We start from the raw sequence: 23,503 nt of genomic DNA, 5'->3' as shown, positions 1-23,503 counted from the left end.
AGAGCATCCAACTCAGCATTTAATATACTATTCAAATACTGCTAAGTAATGAGGCATGAAATAGAATCAGTATTTTGATGAAATGATGAAGACGCAATACACTAGCTAAGAATTTGGCATTTAACACATCGGGGCCATCTTCTTGCTGCTTTGTGACATTTCTTTTGCCAATGAAAAACCACAGTTAACTGGTCCCACAATAAAATTAGCAAAATTAAGAACTATCATAATAACAAAGATAATAATGATTTTCCTGTTTGTGCTTCAGCAGCAGAAACTCACCCGGTAGTACAACAATAAATATGGTATTCTATTTCAACATACAGGATACAGTATATTTGCCATAAATATTTGTATGCCAGTAAGTAAAAAATAAAAATGGCTGGACTTTTTTTTTCTCCGAAACAGGAACAGTACCTGCCACCTCTACAATGTCCCCGGGAACAATATCTCTTGCTCTGATACGTTGCACACCACTCCTGTCTGCGCGGATTACTTTGCCCATCTCTGGTTCATATTCCTTCAGAGCTTCAATGGCACTCTCTGCATTTCTTTCCTGCAAATTACAAGTGGAATAAAAAGGATTATTATTTATTTTTAAAGCACCATCAATTCCGGGGTGCTGTACACGTGAAAAGGGTTACATATATAATACATATATGAAACATATAAAAGTAAACAAACTATCTGATCGACTGGTACAGGACCCTGGCGTCACATGCCTACAATCTAAAAAGAAGTTACTAAAATCATTAACTACGGTATGTAGCTGGTTAACCACCGATTAACATTTCGCTGAAATCCGCTAGTCCGGCCTCTTTGCATAAAACTATTTCGCACAAGCTAAAATTCTTTTAGGTTATTGACATCACAATTTTCGGGGGGGTTAGCAAGACAGGTTATGAAGTAGCAAACAGACCCAGTTCAAATGGGTATGGTCTTTAAAAGAATAAACAGCTTGCAGCAATACTACAAATGAAATTTTAGCACATAATTCTTATTGTCTTGGAAACACTGCAATGCTCAATCTTCCACTTGTTACATGGGAGTAAGAATAACTCAGTAGGCTAGAACCTGCTACTCTTTAGCACGTGACGTGACTAGAACTTACCCCTCTTTGCCCCACCAGTACCCTCGCACACAGGCTGGCACATTAGGCCTCAGGAAATTCTGTCTCTGTCATCTGTACACTCCAAATGGGCAGGCTTACCCATAGTCCACACAACTAGAATATTAATTTCCGTGTCTATCAGGGTCTGCCATCAGCCCACCAGCATGTCTCATGGAGGCAGTGTTCCAGCCTCCTGCACTTCACTATACAGGCTACCAAAGTCTCTCCCAGTTTCTTACTGTAGCCCACTGGCCTGTCTAAATGCCTGTTTCAGCATAGAGTCAGCAGGTCCCTCAGGCACGAACTGCAGTTACTCTTCACAACTTCCTTTAATTAATAACTACTTTTACTAGTCCCCCCTATTCATGAATGCTACTGTGTAACACTCATCACACTTCTCTCAATGACTGACGTCAAGCCCTTATGCAGGCCTACACAGATGTCTTCTAAAGACAAGTCCATTTCCTGCACAATGGCAGTCTGAAGAAGTCTCCAAGCGACCTGTGACACTAAGGGTTTGACAGGTTGACCACTTACAATGCCCCACCAGACACCAAAACACAAAGAGGGACACTGTACACAGAAGAAACAGTGGGGACACAAACAGCAATGACAAATTTAGGAAGAGAAAACACATACCAGAAAGCGGATGAAGATATGAAAGTTATCCTCATTACAAGCTGAAGACTCACAGCTAAGGCATCAAACCAGAATTTATGGGTGGCAAAGGTTTTGACAATTTTCAATAAATAAAAAATAACTGCTTTTGATTTAAGCCAGTGAGAAACTCCAAGCATGTCCCCTTGTTTTCTTGGCAGGAAAAGAGCGAGTTCTTTAATTTAGGAAATACTTTTTACAGACGCCAAATACATTATAACTAGGCTACCACTTTATGCGACAGATGTTTTTGCAAAGTCTTTTCCCTGCACAAAAGGCTCATGACCATTCTACTGCACCGCAAGTTCTTTCAAAAGAGAAGGTTATATTTAAAGTCACTTGGAATGTTTTCCCATTCTAAAATTTAGTTAAGAAAATCCATTTTTGTTTTCAAACTGCCAACTTGTATGTTTGCAGTGTGCCTTGGAGAACTTTCCAGGGAGATCCCCCTGGCAGATCTATGAGCCACCCAGAATTTCTCCTACTCAAGTGCGTAATAGAATGAAACATTTCTCTACACAGGGAAAATACAAATTTATCCTGGCTGCTTCATACCATGGATGTCGTAATTAGCGATAGACAGACAACTTTGGTGATTTTAAAAATGTTGTTGAAATTTATTTCAAAGACACGAGTTTGTATTGTAAAAAGCACTCCTCAATCAGGAAACCTCACTAAAAGGAAACAAACCCACCACAAAATTTACCTACATCCATAATACTACCCTGCAGGAAAATACCGGTTTTATCATATGCGGGAGCGTACTGGATTTTTGCTTGCATGAAGAAAAGGAAGTTCTATTCTCCATGTAGCCACTTGCTTCCAGTCATGTGGGTGGCACAGGGTGCTATGAGCAGTCAGGGCTTACTACAGAGTGAGTGCCCGGTGATCGCAATCATCTACCCCTTTCTCCCCCTCCTTGGCAGACATCCTGTTCAGTAGACACGCTGCAAAGCCGGATTTCATTAAAGGGAATCCGTCACCCCCTTTGACGCAAGGTCAGACTGGCACTAAAATTCAGCCGTGGCATTTGAAGGTACACAGACCCACTTGTCACATGGTGAATGTGTAACATTTTTGTGCGCCTGTATGTTATAAGTAGTGAGGTGAGTAACACAGCTACATAACAGTCACAGGCGGTTCAGTATTACAGCTCAGTCCTATTTATTGCTCTAAGGCCGGGGTCACAAGAGTGTATAACATTACCGAGCGCTATGTGATAAAACACTCATAACCAGGGTTATTCTATGGGGCAGCTCGGATCTGTGATTATTTTCTCCTGCCGATTCGGCATTAGAAAACATTAGGAGCATTTTGCGATTGTTGGCAAGACTTGGCTCAAATGCACCTATACATGTTTACTACCACATTGGAAACAGTGTTGCCGATATCCTGCCATCAAATCATACCTACCTACCAAGACATGTTCATGAAAGCTGCCATTCATGCATCTGTGCTTTCAGGTATCTCTGACTATATGCAGCAAAGATGTGTGCTGGCATCATCTACAGATACTCCATTTAATGCATGGGATAACCAGGGAAGCAGACCTTGCAGGAACACAGATGTGTATAAAATAGCATGAACAGCTTAGCAGGAAAAAGTAGAGGAATAAACGCACTCACCGTTCTTTAAAACGTTTCTTCTTTATTGGAAAATTAAATCATAAGGTTTGCAGGGGTGAATGGAATACTTGCAGGACCTGTTGAACCACCAGTTGGTGAGAAAGGACTGCCATCCTGCAAGCATCCCATTCACCCCGCAAACACTTTTTAATTTTCCAGTAAAGAAGAAACATTTTAAAGGCCAGTGAATGCATTTTTTTCCTCTAGTTTTTCCTGCTATCAGTAGACTTCGTCTTCAGGGCTGCTCACCTCCCAATTCAGAAGTAAACAGCACTGAACAAACCCTTTGAAGTGAACCTGACAGCTGATACCTGCTGTCTGAAAAATGGTCAACATATTTCCAGCACTGGCTGTACGGCCGAAGCCAGGTATGTCTGTCTCTAAAATGCTGCGGCGTCAGAGAAAAACATGTTTGACTTCTCCCCTTCTGCTGCCAATGACTGATCTCTTCCTGTACATGAACGCAGGAAGAACATTGTCCCTCAGTGGGAGCGTAATGGGAGAAGCCACCATGGACTCGCATGTCTGACCAGTCACCTGTGCAGCCTCGATCCTCGGTGGCCTTTAAAGTATTCTTTCCCTGAAACGCTGCAGGTCAAACATACCTGGCTGGAATTATAGAGCTAATGTCTGATACGTGCAGCATGTGGATCCAGCAGCACCGTTTAACCCCTTCCTGACATGCGCCATACCTTTAAAGTACAGGTATGGTGCACAGATTGCGCGGCCTCATGCTGAGCGCAGCAGCGATCAGGTGCGAGTTTCAGCTCTGTGTGAGGTGACACCCCGCAGCAATGCCCACGATCGGTGCTAGCACCGAGCAAAGGCATTTAACCCATCTGATGCCACTGTCAGTGACAGCAGCATAGATGAGCACCGCACAGGGAATGAGTTCCCTGCGCACTGCCATCAGGACAACATGATGCGATGGGACAATGTAAAAATAATATTATATATATATATATATATATATATATATATATATATATATATATATATATATATATATATATATATATATATATATATATATATATATATATACACACACACACATATACACATACACACATACATATATACATATATACATATACACACACATACATATAATCCCAAAAGAAAAAAACAAAAACGTTTTTCAAATAAATACATTTATGTAAAAGAAAACAATAAAAGTACACATATTTGGTACTGCCATGTCCGTAACGACCCGCTCTATAAAACTGTCCCACTAGTTAACCCCATCAGTGAACACCGTCAAAAAAATAAATGAAGAGAGACAAAAAACAAATGCTTTATCATACCGCTGAACAAAAATTGCAAATAAAACGTAATCAAAAAGATAGCTGTAAGTAAAAATGTTATCGCTGAAAAGGTCATCTTGTCCCACAAAAAAAAAAAAAAAAAAAGACGTCATACAGCGCCATCAGCAGAAAAATAAGTTATAGCTCTCAGAACAAAAGCAATGCAAAAATTATTATATTTTATATAAAAGAGTTTATTGTGTAAAAGTGCCAAAACATAAAAAAAAAAATATATAAATGAGGTATTGCTGTAATCGTACTGACCCAAAGAATAAAGCTGCCTTACCAATTTTACCACACTTTGAACTGTAAAAAAACAAACAAAAAAAACAGACAACAGAGAAACTTGGCACTCAAAAATTCTTTAGCGTGTTTAGTTATTTATTCAATGTGCATCCATAGAGACAAAAGTTGAACGTTTTCGGTCCACATCCGCACCTTCATCAGAACAATTATACTGGTATACTGGTGTTTTTTGTAATCTTGCCTGAAGGAGCCACTGTGCTCTGAAAGCTTGCAAACATATTTTCTGGTTAGCCAATAAAGGTATCACTCCTAGAATACTGCTGTCATCATTGGGCAGAAAAGTATTCACATTGATTTTTCTCGCTAACACGGTACAATACAATTTGTTATTGTACATCACTGGTATACTGGGAAATACGTATATCCTGTCAAAACTGGTTCCAACAGAGGATTCCTCTTCGCATCCAGGCTTCTTTGAAAACTCTGTTGGAACCTGTTTAGACAGGATCTACGCATTTCCCAGTATACCAGTATAATTGTTCTGATGAAGGTCTGGATGTGGACCGAAAACGTTCAACTTTTGTCTCCATGGATGCCAAGTGCCAAGTTTCTCTATTGTCTGGATTGCTTTGGGCTGGATGCCCTACTTGAGCACCTAACTCGCATGATAGTACGAGTGCCGTGTTGTACCACTACAAATGAAAAAAAAAAAAAAAAAGAAATGTTAATTATGTAACCCAAAAACCGGCATAGAAAGCAATCAAAGTATCATGTACTAAAAAATGGTACCAAAAACATCAGCTCGTCCTGCAAAAAAACAAGCCATGACAGTCAGCCAAAATATGGAAAAATTACAGCTCTCAAAATGTGGTGATGCAAAAAGTAGGCATTAGACGTACTGGTAATAGGTTTTCCAGGAATCCACCATGACGGCACCATCAGGAGGTTGTCCTTATCCTTGATAGGGACAGGCGCACACAAGAGGTTAAAAGGCCCCTCCTTCCACCACCCCTCAGTGATTTTGTCAAGTACCACACCAGGATGGATGCAACTCTATTTTATTTAGTTTTCCTTCTACATACGTTACTGTCACATATTAGATAGAAATTTAAGGGAGGGAATGCAATTGGTGCTGTTATGATAGACTCCTGGAAAACCTATTACCGGTAGGTCTAATGCTTACTTTCCAGGACATCCCTCCTGACAGCACCATCAGGAGAATGCCAGAGGATACATTCAGGGCGGGACCACTGCTTGGAGGACCTTCCTCGCGAAGGCCATCTTTTGGACAAGATAAATTGTCCAGTTTATAGTGTCTGCAAAAGGTATTCAGATTTGTCCCTGTTGCAGTGCTGCAGATTTGGTCCACCGGGGCCCCTGCTTGCTCTGACCAAGAAGTGCTCTTTTGGAATGGGCTCGGATATTGACTGGAGGAGACTTCCCTTCCGATGTGTAGGTCAGGCTGATCACTGATCTGACCCATCGTGCCGTCGCTTTTGACGTCTTTTCCCCCTTTTTTTACCCCAAGAACATACTGGGATCTGTTTGCCAGTCCTTTGTGGCTTCTAAGTACCCGAAGACTACCCTTCTGACATTTAGGGAATGAAAAGATCGTTCCTGACTATTTTTATGGTCTTGGCAGAAAGAATGCATGACTACCTCTTGAGTCATATGAAAGGATAGTACAACTTTTTGCAAGAACTCAGGGTCTAAGCAAAGAACAATGCAGTCATCTAAGATCCTTAGGTATAGTCTTTTAATGGAAAGTGCCTGTATTGTTGTTTAACACTAAGATGGTTGAAGTTAAACTTGTCCTCAGTTGCTGGGCGGACTCCGCCATCAACAGGAAGTCGTTCAGATACTGGACAATATTCCTTGCTCCCTGAGAAAGGCCATAACTTCTGCCACCAGCTTGGTGAAAATACATGGTGCTGAGGAAAGACCAAATGGGAGGCATCTGAATTAGTAATGTTGAGTTTTGCCCTCCTCTACCAACGCAAATCTTAGATACCGCTGGCTGTGAGGATTAATAGGCACGTGACAATACACTTATTTGAGATCCAACGAGCACATTACCATATTCTCCTTGATCAATGGAGTCATAAATCTTATAGACTCCAATTTGATTCTTTTGTATGATACCCATCTGCTTAGTGACTTCAGATTTATTATGGTGTAATAGTCTCCACCTGGTTTCTTTATTGAAAACAGGCCCAAATAATAACAGAGACCCCATTCTGACTCTGGCACTGGACCCACTGCTCCTGATTCCACCAACTTCTTTACGTCCGCCAGCAGACTTCTTGCGACCTGGGGAGACTGGATAGTTAGGTGGAATCTTCCTTGGGTATCTGCATGAATTATATCTTGCAACCCTCTGCTACCGTTTGCAGTACTCATGGGTTCTTGGATACCTCTGTCCAAGCCGGAAGAGAGTCTGGGAGTCTCACACCCACTTTCCTGGTGTCATTGTTTATATGAACCATTTGCTGAACTGGAAAACGAACTTCTTCCTTTACCGCCCTTCAGATGGCTCCATCTACCGGTCTTCCCTTTCCCTTTGTATTCCGGTTTCTGATGGGAATAAGGCTTCCAAAAGGAAGAAATTTTTTTAGGTTTCTCTTCTGGAAACACTTTTTTTCATCCCACTCCTTTTATAACATGACGTCCAGTACCGTACCAAATATTCAAAGGCCTAAAAAGGGAATGGAGCACAATTTATTCTTCGAGTGACAATCCCTTGACCACGTTTTCAGCCACATTGCTCCCCTAGCCATATTGGCTAGTGCCCCATTCCTTACGGCAAATCTAATGGATTCTGCTGAGGCGTCTGCTATAAAACCTGTTGACATTTTGAGCAACGGCATAGATTCCAAGATCTCATCTCTGGGTGTCTTCTTTGTTAGATGAGCCTCCAACTCTTCCAAACATATATTCCAGAGGTGGAGGCTATATAAGCCATAATTATGGCTGCAGAGGTCTCCCATGTTTTTTTGAAGCGTTCCAGAGTTATGACCTCAAAAAGACAGTGGTCAGAATTGAAAAAAATTGGCTTGGTCAGGAAAGCAAAAACAGGCTTTTGGGTGAAGCAGTTAAGATCCCATAGGTGCCATTAATGTCATATGGTTAACTATTATCCTTTTGCCTTTGGAGGAGAACTATAACTCCCAGCAGCATGTCCTGCAACTCCTATAGCATACTGGGAGTTCTAGTTTAGCACAGTAAAAGTGATTTTCTTTTGAGTTAGTGGCATGGGAGAAGAGTGGATGCCGCTTTTTTTCCCTCTTAGACTAATGCTTGACTCTTAACATCTTCTTTGTTCCTAGGTACAACTCCGATGCTTGCTTTCTGTGCTTCTGCTCCTGCACTCACATTAAAGGGAATCTGTCACCCCCAAAATGGAAGTTGAGCTAAGCCCACCGGCATCAGGGGCTTATCTACAGCATTCTGGAATGCTGCAGATAAGCCACTGATGTACAGTGGGGCAAAAAAGTATTTAGTCAGTCAGCAATAGTGCAAGTTCCACCACTTAAAAAGATGAGAGGCGTCTGTAATTTACATCATAGGTAGACCTCAACTATGGGAGACAAACTGAGAAAAAAAAATCCAGAAAATCACATTGTCTGTTTTTTTATCATTTTTTTGCATATTATGGTGGAAAATAAGTATTTGGTCAGAAACAAACAATCAAGATTTCTGGCTCTCACAGACCTGTAACTTCTTCTTTAAGAGTCTCCTCTTTCCTCCACTCATTACCTGTAGTAATGGCACCTGTTTAAACTTGTTATCAGTATAAAAAGACAACTGTGCACACCCTCAAACAGTCTGACTCCAAACTCCACTATGGTGAAGACCAAAGAGCTGTCAAAGGACACCAGAAACAAAATTGTAGCCCTGCACCAGGCTGGGAAGACTGAATCTGCAATAGCCAACCAGCTTGGAGTGAAGAAATCAACAGTGGGAGCAAAAATTAGAAAATGGAAGACATTCAAGACCACTGATAATCTCCCTCGATCTGGGGCTCCACGCAAAATCCCACCCCGTGGGGTCAGAATGATCACAAGAACGGTGAGCAAAAATCCCAGAACCACGCAGGGGGACCTAGTGAATGAACTGCAGAGAGCTGGGACCAATGTAACAAGGCCTACCATAAGTAACACACAGTACGCCACCATGGACTCAGATCCTGCAGTGCCAGACGTGTCCCACTGCTTAAGCCAGTACATGTCCGGGCCCGTCTGAAGTTTGCTAGAGAGCATTTGGATGATCCAGAGGAGTTTTGGGAGAATGTCCTATGGTCTGATGAAATCAAACTGGAACTGTTTGGTAGAAACACAACTTGTCGTGTTTGGAGGAAAAAGAATACTGAGTTGCATCCATCAAACACCATACCTACTGTAAAGCATGGTGGTGGAAACATCATGCTTTGGGGCTGTTTCTCGGCAAACGGGCAAGGACGACTGATCCGGGTACATGAAAGAATTAATGGGGCCATGTATCGTGAGATTTTGAGTGCAAACCTCCTTCCATCAGCAAGGGCATTGAAGATGAAACGTGGCTGGGTCTTTCAACATGACAATGATCCAAAGCACACCGCCAGGGCAACGAAGGAGTGGCTTCGTAAGAAGCATTTCAAGGTCCTGGAGTGGTCTAGCCAGTCTCCAGATCTCAACCCTATAGAAAACCTTTGGAGGGAGTTCAAAGTCCGTGTTGCCAAGCGAAAAGCCAAAAACATCACTGCTCTAGAGGAGATCTGCATGGAGGAATGGGCCAACATACCAACAACAGCGTGTGACAACCTTGTGAAGACTTACAGAAAACGTTTGACCTCTGTCATTGTCAACAAAGGATATATTACAAAGTATTGAGATGAAATTTTGTTTCTGACCAAATACTTATTTTCCACCATAATATGCAAATAAAATGTTAAAAAAACAGACAATGTGATTTTCTGGATTTTTTTTCTCAGTTTGTCTCCCATAGTTGAGGTCTACCTATGATGTAAATTACAGACGCCTCTCATCATTTTAAGTGGTGGAACTTGCACTATTGCTGACTGACTAAATACTTTTTTGCCCCACTGTATCCTCAAAGATGAGAAAAAGAGGTTAGATTAAACTCACCCAGGGGCGGTCCGGTCCGATGGGCGTCGCGGTTCGGGGCCTCCCATCTTCATAGGATGACGTTATCCTCTTGTCTTCATGCTGCGGCTCCGGCGCAGACGTACTTTGTCTGACCTGTTGAGGGCAGAGCAAAGTACTGCAGTGCGCAAGCGCCGGGAAAGGTCAGAGAGGCCCAGCGCCTGCACACTGCAGTACTTTGCTCTGCCCTCAACAGGGCAGACAAAGTACGCCTGCGCCGAAGCTGCAGCGTGAAGACAAGAAGAGGACGTCATCGTAAGAAGATTGGAGGCCCAGACCGGACCGCGATGCCCATCGTACCGCGACCGCCCCTGGGTGAGTATAATCTAACCTCTTTTTCTTATCTTTCAGGATACATCGGGGGCTTATCTACAGCATTCCAGAATGCTGTAGATAAGCCCCTGATGCCGGTGGGCTTCGCTCCACTTCCATTTTGGGGGTGACAGCTGCTCATAAATAGTTTCTGGGCCTGCCACCACGCTATACAGGAGAAAGTGGGCGCTCTGATGTGCTCATCACGAGCAGCAGTAAAAGGCAGCGTTGGAGCAGCACAGAACAGAACAGGGGCGCCTCCTCCTTCCCTGTCTCTTACCTCACTGCAGCTCGTGATCATCACAGACCATGGCTGACAATTTCATCCTGTCTAGCACAGCAGCAGTGATTTCAGCGGTGCAGCACGATCGTGTTCGCAAGGCAAGCTGATGCTGCCTGGTGTGCTGGCTGCAGAAGTGAATATTGGAACACCCGCTGACAGCGTGGAGGGAGCAACATATTGAGCGACTCACTACAGAGGCCGGCCCTTCTGGCATTTGCCAGAAATGCCAGATGGCCAGTTTGGACTTATGCAATCTATTAATATGGGCCTGCAGGTAACAGAATGGTTAAAATAATCATACCTGTATGCCTCATATCTGTTGTCTTGTGGTTTCTTCTGCGCAACATCGAATGCCCCAGAGCCTTGAAGAGTTCACTACCATAAATTAATTTAAAAAAAGGATTTCTCCACAAGACAGATATAGACATACAAGTCTATTTTAACCATTATATAACCTGTATGCCCATATTAATAGGTTACATACGTCCAAGGGGGTGACAGATTCCCTAAGACTTATCTGACATTAAAACATGACAAATGCCAGGTAATCAAATATTATAAATTACTGAATGTTACAATTATGTAGTGCATTACTACGATGATCATAAAAGGTTATTCCTGCTCAGAGATTTGCTTTTTGTCATTTGAGTCAGAAACAAATGCTGGATGGTCAGAGTTATTTGATACTGGATGAAAGAATAAATTGTAAATATTTATAAGGTGTCAATTTTGCTTTCCGTTTACCTTAGCTTTTTTTACTTATTTTTCCTGATTTTCTGTGATCATCACTAGACCAGGAAGCTTCAATTAAAGCAAATAATCAAGTTTCCCATACATACAGTAGACTAATATAATGAATAGAGGGGAGCGAATTTGTTCGGATTAGGTTCTGAATGCGATCGGCATAGAAAAAGGTTTTTGCAATATTCGTCGAACATCATTAGACTCCGTCAATGGGAGTAGAATTTACCGAATATATTTGGAACCGATCATCAAAACATACATTCGGCACGAATAGGGTACCAATATGGCACGAATACGACAAATTCAGATTCGGCGACCAAATCCGAACAAATTCGATCAACTCTAATAATGAAGAACTGAGCACTAGTGTTGAGCCACCTCCCTAGTGTTCGGGTTCGGTTCGTCGAACAGGGACGTGTTCGACGAAATGTTCGTCGAACCCCGTTGAAACCAATGGCAGGCAAACACAAACACATACAAACACATGGAAAACACATAGAAAACACCTTAAAACGTGTCCAAAATCTGACAAACTGCTCAGAAGACACAACAAACACATGGAAAAGTCACAACTACATATAGTCATGCGAAAAGAAAAGAGGTGGAGGAGTAAAAGGAGGAGGAGACACAGATATAGGCATGTCATGCCCTTCTAAAATCAAGAAAGGCTGGAGTAAAAATCTAAACTCACTCTACCAACACCCAGACGTCTTGACAAAAAAAATAAAAAAAGAAATATCTTTAGGTAGAATGGCGGCGGGTCCATTCAGAACACTTTCCTTAGAAGACGTAGTCGTACCCCCGTTGGGAGTTGTGCCAAAAAATGAACCCAATACATTCAGACTAATCCACCATTTGTCATATCCAAAAAGCAGGTCAGTAAACGACAACATCGACACGAAACCAAGTACAGTACTATGTACTGTACCTCCTTTAACGAGGCAATCAGGCGGGTAAAAAGTTGGTAAGGGGCACCCTAATGGCCAAAACCGACATTGAGGGCGCGTTCCGGTTACTACCTGTGCCTCCGAATAGTGTCCTCCCATTGGGCTGCTTCTGTGAAGGAGCATACTACATAGATCGCTGTTTGCAAATGGGGTGCTCCATATCCTGCTCACTATTTGAGGCATTTAGTTGCTTCCTCGAATGTGTCATCATGGACGTTTGTAAGGCAGCACATATTATCCATTACTTCGATGACTTCTTATGCCTGGGCCCAAAAGATTCGCCACAGTGTAAAAACACGCGGTAGTCCACCTGTGAAAAGGAGAGAGCTGGAGGGAGAGTGGACACCCCAGAGCCGAGGGGTTAGATTGAGAAAGAAAGAAGGCGGTGTTACGTGTTACGGAACACCTAGCCCCCAGAATATGTTGTACAGTTATATGTATGTACTAGATTGTGGCCCGATTCTAACGCATCGGGTATTCTAGAATATGCATGTCCCCGTAGTATATGGACAATGATGATTCCAGAATTCGTGGCAGACTGTGCCCGTCGCTGCTTGGTCGAGGCAACCTTTATGACATCATCGTCGCCATGGCAACCATTATGACATCTACGTCGATACTGTGCCCGTCGCTGATTGGTCGAGGCGAATTCGCGGCAGACTGTGCCCGTCGCTGATTGGTCGAGGCAACCTTTATGACATCATCATCGCCATGCTTGATTGTGGCCCGATTCTAACGCATCGGGTATTCTAGAATATGCATGTCCCCGTAGTATATGGACAATGATGATTCCAGAATTCGCGGCAGACTGCCAGTCGCTGATTGGTCGAGGCAACCTTTATGACATCATCGTCGCCATGGCAACCATTATGACGTCTACGTCGATACTGTGCCTGTCGCTGAATCAGAAACGTGGGATTTCTACGTCCTTTATGACATCATCGTCGCTGTGCCCGTTGCTGATTGGTCGAGGCCTGGCGGCCTCGACCAATCAGAGACGCGGGATTTCCAGGACAGACAGACAGACAGACGGAAAAACCCTTAGACAATTATATACAGTGGGGCAAAAAAGTATTTAGTCAGTCAGAAATTCTGACTGGTTCTGTAGGTTCTGTAGAAGGACGTAGATCTGGGTATTTATTATAATGGAATATAGGCTGAACTGGATGGACAAATGTCTTTTTTCGGCCTTACTAACTATGTTACTATGTTACTATGTTACTATGTTAGAAATAGTGCAAGTTCCACCACTTAAAAAGATGAGAGGCGTCTGTAATTTACATCATAGGTAGACCTCAACTATGGGAGACAAACTGAGAAAAAAAAATCCAGAAAATCACATTGTCTGTTTTTTTAACATTTTATTTGCATATTATGGTGGAAAATAAGTATTTGGTCAGAAACAAAATTTCATCTCAATAGTTTGTAATATATCCTTTGTTGGCAATGACAGAGGTCAAACGTTTTCTGTAAGTCTTCACAAGGTTGCCACACACTGTTGTTGGTATTTTGGCCCATTCCTCCATGCAGATCTCCTCTAGAGCAGTGATGTTTTTGGCTTTTCGCTTGGCAACACGGACTTTCAACTCCCTCCAAAGGTTTTCTATAGGGTTGAGATCTGGAGACTGGCTAGGCCACTCCAGGACCTTGAAATGCTTCTTACGAAGCCACTCCTTCGTTGCCCTGGCGGTGTGCTTTGGATCATTGTCATGTTGAAAGACCCATCCACGTTTCATCTTCAATGCCCTTGCTGATGGAAGGAGGTTTGCACTCAAAATCTCACGATACATGGCCCCATTCATTCTTTCATGTACCCAGATCAGTTGTCCTGGCCCCTTTGCAGAGAAACAGCCCAAAAGCATGATGTTTCCACCACCAATCAGAGACGCGGGATTTCTACGTCGATGCTGTGCCGGTCTCTGATTGGTCGAGGCCTGGTGGCCCCGACCAATCAGAGACGTGGGATTTCCAGGACAGACAGACAGACAGACGGAAAAACCCTTAGACAATTATATATATAGATAGATAATAGGTTCCATGTGAGATGCATGTCCCGAATGCATCAGCCCACAGGCTGCGCCCCTGGGCAGAGGGGACACGATATTCCCCTTTTGTCCTCCCCCCACCTTTGTAATTCCCACAGTAAATATCGGCAGGCTCCGGCCACCTGCGGCTATTGTAATGTATGTCTGGCCTGCCCTCTGTATCTGTGTGATATATTCTGTGTCCTGTGAGTAAAGTGTTGTCAGACTGGAAATACGTGGAGAAGCAGTGGTGATCTTTTATATGCGCCCATGTAACCAAGCAATTCCAGCCAGCGTCCTTCATTCAGACTCCAGCCAAAGCAGAGCGGACCTCCTGAAACACGGGGTGGTACTGAAAGAGGTACCCCAGCTTGGTAGACCCCTTTACAGGCGATGTAGCTTGCTTCATGGATGGGGTACTCTGCTGAGTAGCAGAAATTGCTACTAAGCCCAAAAGGATTTCCTGGGCCAAATGCCGTTAAAAATAGTACTTAGGTAAACAGGCCGTGTAGCTTGCTTCATGGTTGAAGTATGCTGCTGAGTAGCACCAAATTCTATAAGGCTCAAAAGGATTTCCTGGGCTAGATGCCGTTACAAAATAGTAGTTAGGTAAACAGGCGGTGTAGCTTGCTTCACGGGTGGGGTACGCTGCTGAATAGCACCAAATTCTACTAGGTCCAAAAGGATTTCCTAGGCCAGATGCCGCTAAAAATAGTACTTAGGTAAACAGGCGGTGGGTGGCTGGGCTACTCTGCTGACGTGCAGACACTGCTCCTAGGCCCTAAACTATTAACTGGATTACAGTCATGGCCAAAATTATTGACACCCCTGCAATTCTGTCAGATAATACTCATTTTCTTCCTGAAAATGATTGCAAACACAAATTATTTGATATTATCATCTTCATTTAATTTGTCTTAAATGAAAAAAAACACAAAAAGTATTGTCCTAAAGCCAAATTGGATATAATTCCACACCAAACATAAAAAAGGGGGTGGACAAAACTATTGGCACTGTTCGAAAAATCATGTGATGCTTACCTAATTTGTGTAATTAACAGCACCTGTAACTTACCTGTGGCACCTAACAGGTGTTGGCAATAACTAAATCACACTTGCAGCCAGTTGACATGGATTAAAGTTGACTCGACCTCTGTCCTGTGTCCTTGTGTGTACCACATTGAGCATGGAGAAAAGAAAGAAGACCAAAGAACTTTCTGAGGACTGGAGAAACCAAATTGTGAGGAAGCATGAGCAATCTCAAGACTACATGTTCATCTCCAAAGACCTGAATGTTCCTGTGTCTACCGTGCACAGTGTCATCAAAAAGTTTAAAGCCCATGGCACTGTGGCTAACCTCCCAAGATGTGGACGAAAACGAAAAATTTACAAGAGATTTCAACGCAAGATTGTGCGGATGTTGGATAAAGAACCTCGACTAACATCCAAACAAGTTCAAGCTGCCCTGCAGTCCGAGGGTACAACAGTGTCAACCCGTACTATCCGTCGGTGTCTGAATGAAAAGGGACTGTATGGTAGGAGACCCAGGAAGACCCCACTTCTTACCCCGAGACAAAGCCAGGCTGGAGTTTGCCAAAACTTACCTGAAAAAGCCTAAAATGTTTTGGAAGAATGTTCTCTGGTCAGATGAGCCAATAGTAGAGCTTTTTGGGCAAAGGCATCAACATAGAGTTTACAGGAGAGAAAAAAAGACATTCAAAGAAAAAGAACACGGTCCCTACAGTCAAACATGGCGGAGGTTCCCTGTTTTGGGGTTGCTTTGCTGCCTCTGGCACTGGACTGCTTGACCGTGTGCATGGCATTATGAAGTCTGAAGACTACCAACAAATTTTGCAGCATAATGTAGGGCCCAGTGTGAGAAAGCTGGGTCTCCTTCAAAGGTCATGGGTCTTCCAGCAGGACAATGACCCAAAACACACTTCAAAAAGCACTAGAAAATGGTTTGAGAGAAAGCACAGGAGACTTCTAAGGTGGCCAGCAATGAGTCCAGACCTGAATCCCATAGAACACCTGTGGAGAGATCTAAAAATGGCAGTTTGGAGAAGGCACCCTTCAAATATATGGGACCTGGAGCAGTTTGCCAAAGAAGACTGGTCTAAAATTCCAGCAGAGCTTTGTAAGAAACTCTGAGGGTTACCGGAAGTGGTTGGTAGCATTTATTTTGGCTAAAGGTTGTGCAACCAATTATTAGGCTGAGGGTGTCAATACTTTTGTCTGGCCTATTTTTGGAGTTTTGTGTGAAATGATCAATGTTTTGCTTTTTGCTTCATTCTCTTTTGTGTTTTTTCATTTAAGACAAATTAAATTAAGATAATACCAAAGAATTTGTGTTTGCAATCATTTTCAGGAAGAAAATGAGTATTATCTGACAGAACTGCAGGGGTGTCAATACTTTTGGAGTACAAAAGGATTGTGCAATTAGGAGTACAATTCGAGAAACTTGCATATCACCTTAAAAAAAAAAATTAAAAAAATTTTGGAGTACAAAAGGATTGCCCATTTTATAAACGGTCTCAAATTCTTCATACTCAGGATTAATGAGGTTCTTAAATGCCACACCATGGTAGATGCAGTGAAAATTGAGATCCACAGGCGGTATAGTTTGTTTCACAGACGGGCTACTCTGCTAACGTGCAGACACTGCTCCTAGGCCCTAAACTATTAACTGGATTAGATGCAGTGAAAATTGAGATACACAGGCGGTGTAGCTAGCTTCACAGGCGGGCTACTCAGATGACTATCAGACAATGCTACTAGCCCAAAAGGATTGGCTGAGCTACATTACACCAAATGCTGTGACAAACACTTGCACAGCACTGGCACAGACCTGCCTGGCAAACAGTGCTATGAACTGCTGTAACCTACCCTGAAAAGGGCTGATATTACAACTAGTCCCGACTCCTAACTCCCTAAACCCATCTCTCTGACAATTCGCTCCAAAAAAAACACTTAGTCTGTATAGCGCCCACAGTAGCAGCGGTGCCATCTAACACTAAGCTGCAGCAGTGAGGAAATGGTGGTGACGGGGCAAATGGCTGGTTCTTCTAGGGCAAGGACATGTGACATACACAGCCAATGACACATGTCCTTGCTTGTGTGCATCACATGCGCATTGCGCATTGCTGATAGGCTGAGAGACTGCACCACCCCACTGTAAATGCGGGAAAGAAAACAAAAATGGAGATAGGCGTTATTTCAGCACAGATCTATCCCCCGCAACCTTCCCCCCCCTTCCCCCGCCAATATACACTGAAACAGTCTATTAACAATGATAAACAGTTTTAATGTGGAAATCAAGTTAGGCTTTTGGTGAATGAACAGTTATCGAACAGAAACTCGAACAGCCGAATTTTAAGCAAATTGTTCGGGTCCGTCGAACGACACGAACACCGCCCAAAACAGCTCGAATTTGAAATTGGCGAACAGTTCGACTCGAACACTGCTCATCCCTACTGAGCACCTTTTAATTATGCATTATTTGCTGAAAATTGAAAAACCTCTTTAATTATTAGAACGCTTTATATCAAGGAGTTAAATTTGAAGAAATACAGTAGCCCTCCTGATGTGTTTATAAAGTCACTAGTGATTTCTTACTCATTTGTCATATGCCATTTGGTGAAATATTGCACATTTCCCAGCCTGATACCGGGAGCCAAATTATGTAAATCTGTAGCAATGTAATCTCTATAGTTGGCTTGCCCTATAAGGTATTAAATTCTTCTCTTTTTACCATCATACAAAGTCCAAGCATCTTGTCTACATGCAAGCATGGAAGAAGAAGCATAGAGCGGTGTTAGGGTATGTGTCCACGTTCAGGAATCAACAGCGCTTTGGACGCAGAACATGTCCGCTGCGCCCAAAGCGCTGATGGCTATTGAACGCAGGTGATTCCGTATGTGTTCATTGAACCGTGTGGAATCACCACGTCCAATACATTGTACAGGTGAGATTTATCTTGCGGAGACTAGCAACTCCACAAGATAAATAGACATGCTGGGGTATGGAAAGACGTTCGCATGTCTGTCTCTGCAGGCGCCTGTGAACGCGTAGTGAGCATGGGATTTCTCGAAATCCCATCCACTATGCTGTAACATCTGGACACTGTAGGTTATACGCTGCAGAAGTACAGAGCTTCCAACCCACAACGTTTACTGACCGTGTGCACATACCTTTAGTGGTGGGGGTTATGCTGCCGACTAGATAGTCTATTCAAATAGATAATCTTCAACACATCACAATGTCAACGCAACCATATCTTATGCTCTGTAAGCACGAGCACATACCTGCCAAACTCCAACAAAAGCATTCACAATTAGAATCATAATAATAACTATAGGTTCCACAAATGCAGTTGTAGTTTCTTCACCTTCTTCAAACCATGCCAGTATCTGAAAGTAAGGACACAGAATGAAAGGTATTAGTATTGGACAAGTCACATCTACTTTGGTAAATCTGTAAAAGGAACAGAAGTCAGACAGCTGCACAAACTATGCCAATAATATGATATATTAAAGAAGCAATCCTCTGTGTTATTACAATTGCTCATTCTACTCAGTTACATTCTTTTTTTCTCTGCTCAATGTAGAAACAGGAAGTCTCTTTTCCCTGCATGAGTCATCACTACAAAAGTCCATGGCAGGGGGAGGAGGAGGCAGCTGGGTCAGGAGTTGAAGTGGGGCAGGACTCTTGCAGGGAAAAGTAACATTCTGCTTCTACATAGAGCAAAGAAGAGAATAATTACCGTAACTGGGTAGAAAGGCAAAATGAGCAACAGTAGGTACATGGTAATAATATTAATAAGGATTTTTTTTTCAATATTAAGTGTATTAAATTTATTTTTTTACACCAAAAAAAAAAAGACAGCTGGTGCCACAAAGTTTGAAATTCCATTTGTTAAAAACCTTGGTGCATTACTTGTTGAGAAGGCCAGATTCAATTTTTCTGCATTCCATTATTTATAACCATAGTTCTTTTGTATGTAACTCATAATATAAAGTAACAGTTCAATTTTTATTTATTAATTTTTACAATAATTATGACATCCTTAATCTGCACAATACATTACTACAAGTGATTGACATTGTTTTTTAAAATTATGAATTTTACCTTTCACCTTTATTTTTTTTTTATCTTACATTTTGCCTGTGAAGAAGAAACATATTGAGGTTTCTAAGCAGATAAAATCCTCAAACAGCTAGCAGTGCAATCTACATCTGCAATCTACATATCTCATGTTCGTATTTATTTATTTCCCCCATAGAGCAGGTTCTCCATTTTATGTCTCTAAAAGACCAGGTACAGGAAGGAGGATAAATATGGAGCTGCATCTCAAAACACTGTCAAAATACAGCAAGTGAATGTTCCTCAACATCTCAGTAAACTAACTTTGCTGTGTTCCCTCCTTCCAAATATTATGGCTCTTAAATGCCACACCATGGTAATCATAAAGCGATGGCATATTTTAGAGTGATGTTATTTAACAATAAGGGAATATCTCTTTAAAACTATACCCCCCTACAAAATTAAAGAGGAAATTTTGTTAGCAAAATAAAAAAGTAAAACAGCCACGTCCAAAAACACTCCAAAAGTCCACTAAAATACTCAGTTCTCTATGTCGGCAAGTGGTTGCAAAATCAGATTCTTTGAATAATTGTAAAAAAAAAAACACAGAATTGTATAGGAAGATAGGTGGACAAGAAATTCACAAATATTTAAATGGCTCACATCATCCAAACAAACCAATTTCTTTTCTACTTCTACAGCCTCGTGCTGGCAATAAGCAGTATTTTGGGAACAGAGAACAGAAGCTTGGTCTAGACTGTGTAGGATGTTTGGGAATTCGCAATTAATTTACAAAAAAGTCAAATGATTTCAGAGGACAAAGCCAAATAATACAGAAAATATATCAATGCCCTGTAGACAGTAATTGGCACATATCACACGGATGAGGGCCCAACATACAACAGTAACATACAACAGTAATGGACTGCTATTCTATGAACATACAACAGTAATGCCCAGGCTAGGATTGGCAACTGAGGGACCGAGGGCTTCCCCCAGAGAGGATGAGAACATAAATAAAGCTGGTGTGAATGCCATTTTCAGCTGATGTGCTTCCTTGGATGTCTGGCCAGCGCAATGATGTCGCTTGTGCCAAAACGACAGAGGAAGAATAAGGAGCTGCTCATTATGGGAGTGGAAACAGGTGACATGAATAGGGTTTTTTTCTTAAAACTCTTTATTGAAGAATTTCACAAAATAAGATAAACATATGATATAGCATAGCATCAAAATAATCCACATATCAACATTAAATTAACATAGATATGACAGAATACCTTCAATAATAAAATATACAAACAAACAAAACATAACCTTCAGTATAATACATTTTACCAAGCACTGCACTTCCCAATGAATAGGGGTTTTTAATGGCCAAGTTAAGAGCACAACACAGGGGATAATGTGGATACCATTACAGTATGGGGCAAAAAAAGGTGTATATGATTGTATGGGGTCATTAGCGACAGGACATTACTGCTCTATTTGATCACAAAAATGTACATTATTACTGTACTTGGGCACAAAGAAGAATTGTATTGTACAGGGGCCACAAAAGGTGGTATATGCATTAATACTGTATGGAAGCCAAAAGAGACATTTCTACTATGTGGGGGTAACAAAGGGGGCACCACTACTGTAAAAATTTTATTTTTAAGGTTACTGTTATTGCAAGGGCAATAAAATGACATTGTTAGGCTATGTGCACACGTTGAGTAAAATTTATGCACCATTTCTGAATTTTTTGGCAGGAAAAACACAGTTGCAAAATGCGCATTTTTGCGCTGCATTTTTGACCGATTTGAGTGAAGTCAATGGTGAAAAACGCAGGCAAAAACGCAGAATTGATATGCTGCAGACTGTCTGCACCAAATCTGAAAGTCAAAATACTCAAAGTGTGCATGACACTGCAGGTTTATCATTCACTTTACTGGCACCAGGTTTTGCTTACAAATCCGAACAGAAAACGCTGCAAAAAAGCAAAGTGTGAAAACAGCCTTACTGTGCAGGGTGTCAAGGCTGCTCTAGAATAGTTTTCTTCATCTGGCGCAGTGTAGACAAAGTGATCAGTTTGCTATATAAAGATCAGCCATAGATATATGTAATTACAATTTGCAGAGGAGAGTCCTGGTTGGAAGAAGTCATGAATTACTTCAACTGGGGCTTCAGTGGACTTACCTGTACCCTTATACACAGGATATTTAGACAGTGTATAGTATAACTGTCACTGGTGATAATATGTGTAATAAGGTTTATTCAGCAGCCACACTGGCTACTCATTCGCTACAGGGTCCAGTATAAACTCATCTCTCTCACCCACAAAGCTCTCCATTGTTCTGCACTGCCTTATATCTCCTCTCTCATCTCTGTCTATCGCCCTAAACGTGCCCTCCATTCTACAAATGACCTAAGACTAACATCCCCCGTAATCCGAACCTTGCACCTCCGTCTCCAAGACTTCTCTCGTGCTGCGCCAGCTCTCTGGAATGCACTTCCCCAGACAATCAGACTGATACCTAGCCTCGACCTATTCAAGCGCTCTTTAAAAACCCATCTCTTCAAACAAGCCTACCACATCAACTACACAGTAAACTAACTTTGCCGTGCTCCCTCCTTCCAAATATTATTCTGAATCTGCACCTCACTATTCATCTGTCTCCACACCCTCCATGCACATGATAACTGCACTTGATACTTGACTATTGCACTTAAACACTCGGGCTGATGATCAGATCATGCAGCTTTATATGAAAATCCCTATTTATTATAATTGCCAGACCTGAAATAACAAGCACTTTTCACCTATTGTGCCCCCCCCCCCCCCCCCATTTCCTTGTAGATTGTAAGCTTGCGAGCAGGGACCTCACCCCTAATGTCACTGTTTAAATTGTCTTAACTTGTATTGAATTTATTGTCTGTACGTGTCCCCGCTTAATTGTAAAGTGCTGCGGAATATGTTGGCGCTATATAAATAAAAATTATTATTATTATTATTATTATTAATGATCAGTATGGTATCATTCATCACAGTGTCGTGGTAATATGTGGACTGGTCACAGTCGGGTGGAATTTATCTCTTGTATGTGATATTACTGCTATATATTTCTTCATATAGTGGGTTTTGTTCTGTAACTCGTTTTCTCTGCTGTCAATAAGAATATTCTTTAGAGATTAAATACTTGAAAGTTTACCCCTCCTTGTCCTGTGACTTACTATCTTCACAGTGGCAGAGATGCATGTAAAGGGGTTTTCAGGTGAAAACAAAATAGCTTATCCATCCGTGGGGATCTGACTACTGGGACCTGCACATTCAGCTCTGTTCATAATTTAAAAACAGGGTAGGCCAGTGGCAGGCACCAATCTACCCGTGCCTGGATGCATCTCCTAATTTGGGTGGGGAAGCAAACATAAGTGATATTAGTATGGTCTAAAAAGATATATCTTGGCAGGTGTCGGGAAAGGTCAGAGAGGCCCAGCGCCTGCGCACTGCAGTACTTTACTCTGCCCTCAACAGGACAGATAAGTACACCTGCGCAGGAGTGTGATTCCGGGGAGTGATGAAGCAACAGGAGGGCGGCATCGCAAGAAGATGGGAGGTGCCGGACCCGGATCTGTAAACACCCAACGGACCGGACTGCAAACTGGGGTGAGTATAATAAAAACTTATTTTTCTGCAGGTCGGACTGGGGGGTTAATCTACAGCATTATAGAATGCTGGAGCTGGAGATAAGCCCTGAAAGGCGGTGGCCATATCTTATATCGGCCAAAACTGCTGACAGGTTCCCTTTAACTAGAGGTGAAATGAAGCAAGGGAATTGCAGGCTGAGGTGGCAGAGATGAACCACAGGCAGAACAGAACAGGCAGGTAGTTCGTTTTTATATTAATTTTTATAACTTGATATTGAACTAAATAATCCTATTTTACGTACATATTCTCTCAAATGAATGTCAGTAAGCGTTATCAATTGTTAAACTTCCACAAACAAGAGATAAAGTAGCTCTAATTTACAATATTGAAAATTAAA

General features: G+C 42.0%; 1 protein-coding gene across 1 annotated transcript in view; it reads right to left on the bottom strand.

Moving 5' to 3' along the window:
* The window catches only part of LOC138670279 (sarcoplasmic/endoplasmic reticulum calcium ATPase 3), a 319,975-nt gene that overhangs the window by 149,726 nt on the left and 146,746 nt on the right, over window positions 1-23,503 (bottom strand). The window contains exons 4-5 of the mRNA XM_069757474.1: window positions 18,701-18,805; window positions 418-556 (exon numbers count right to left, since the gene is read on the bottom strand). Coding sequence (XP_069613575.1) covers window positions 418-556; window positions 18,701-18,805 — 244 coding nt within the window. The remainder of the gene's footprint in view (window positions 1-417; window positions 557-18,700; window positions 18,806-23,503) is intronic.

The sequence above is a fragment of the Ranitomeya imitator genome, chromosome 3 (genome assembly GCF_032444005.1).
Source record: "Ranitomeya imitator isolate aRanImi1 chromosome 3, aRanImi1.pri, whole genome shotgun sequence".
NCBI classification, from domain to species: Eukaryota; Metazoa; Chordata; class Amphibia; order Anura; family Dendrobatidae; genus Ranitomeya; species Ranitomeya imitator.
This window is presented reverse-complemented; position numbering and strand designations above follow the sequence as displayed.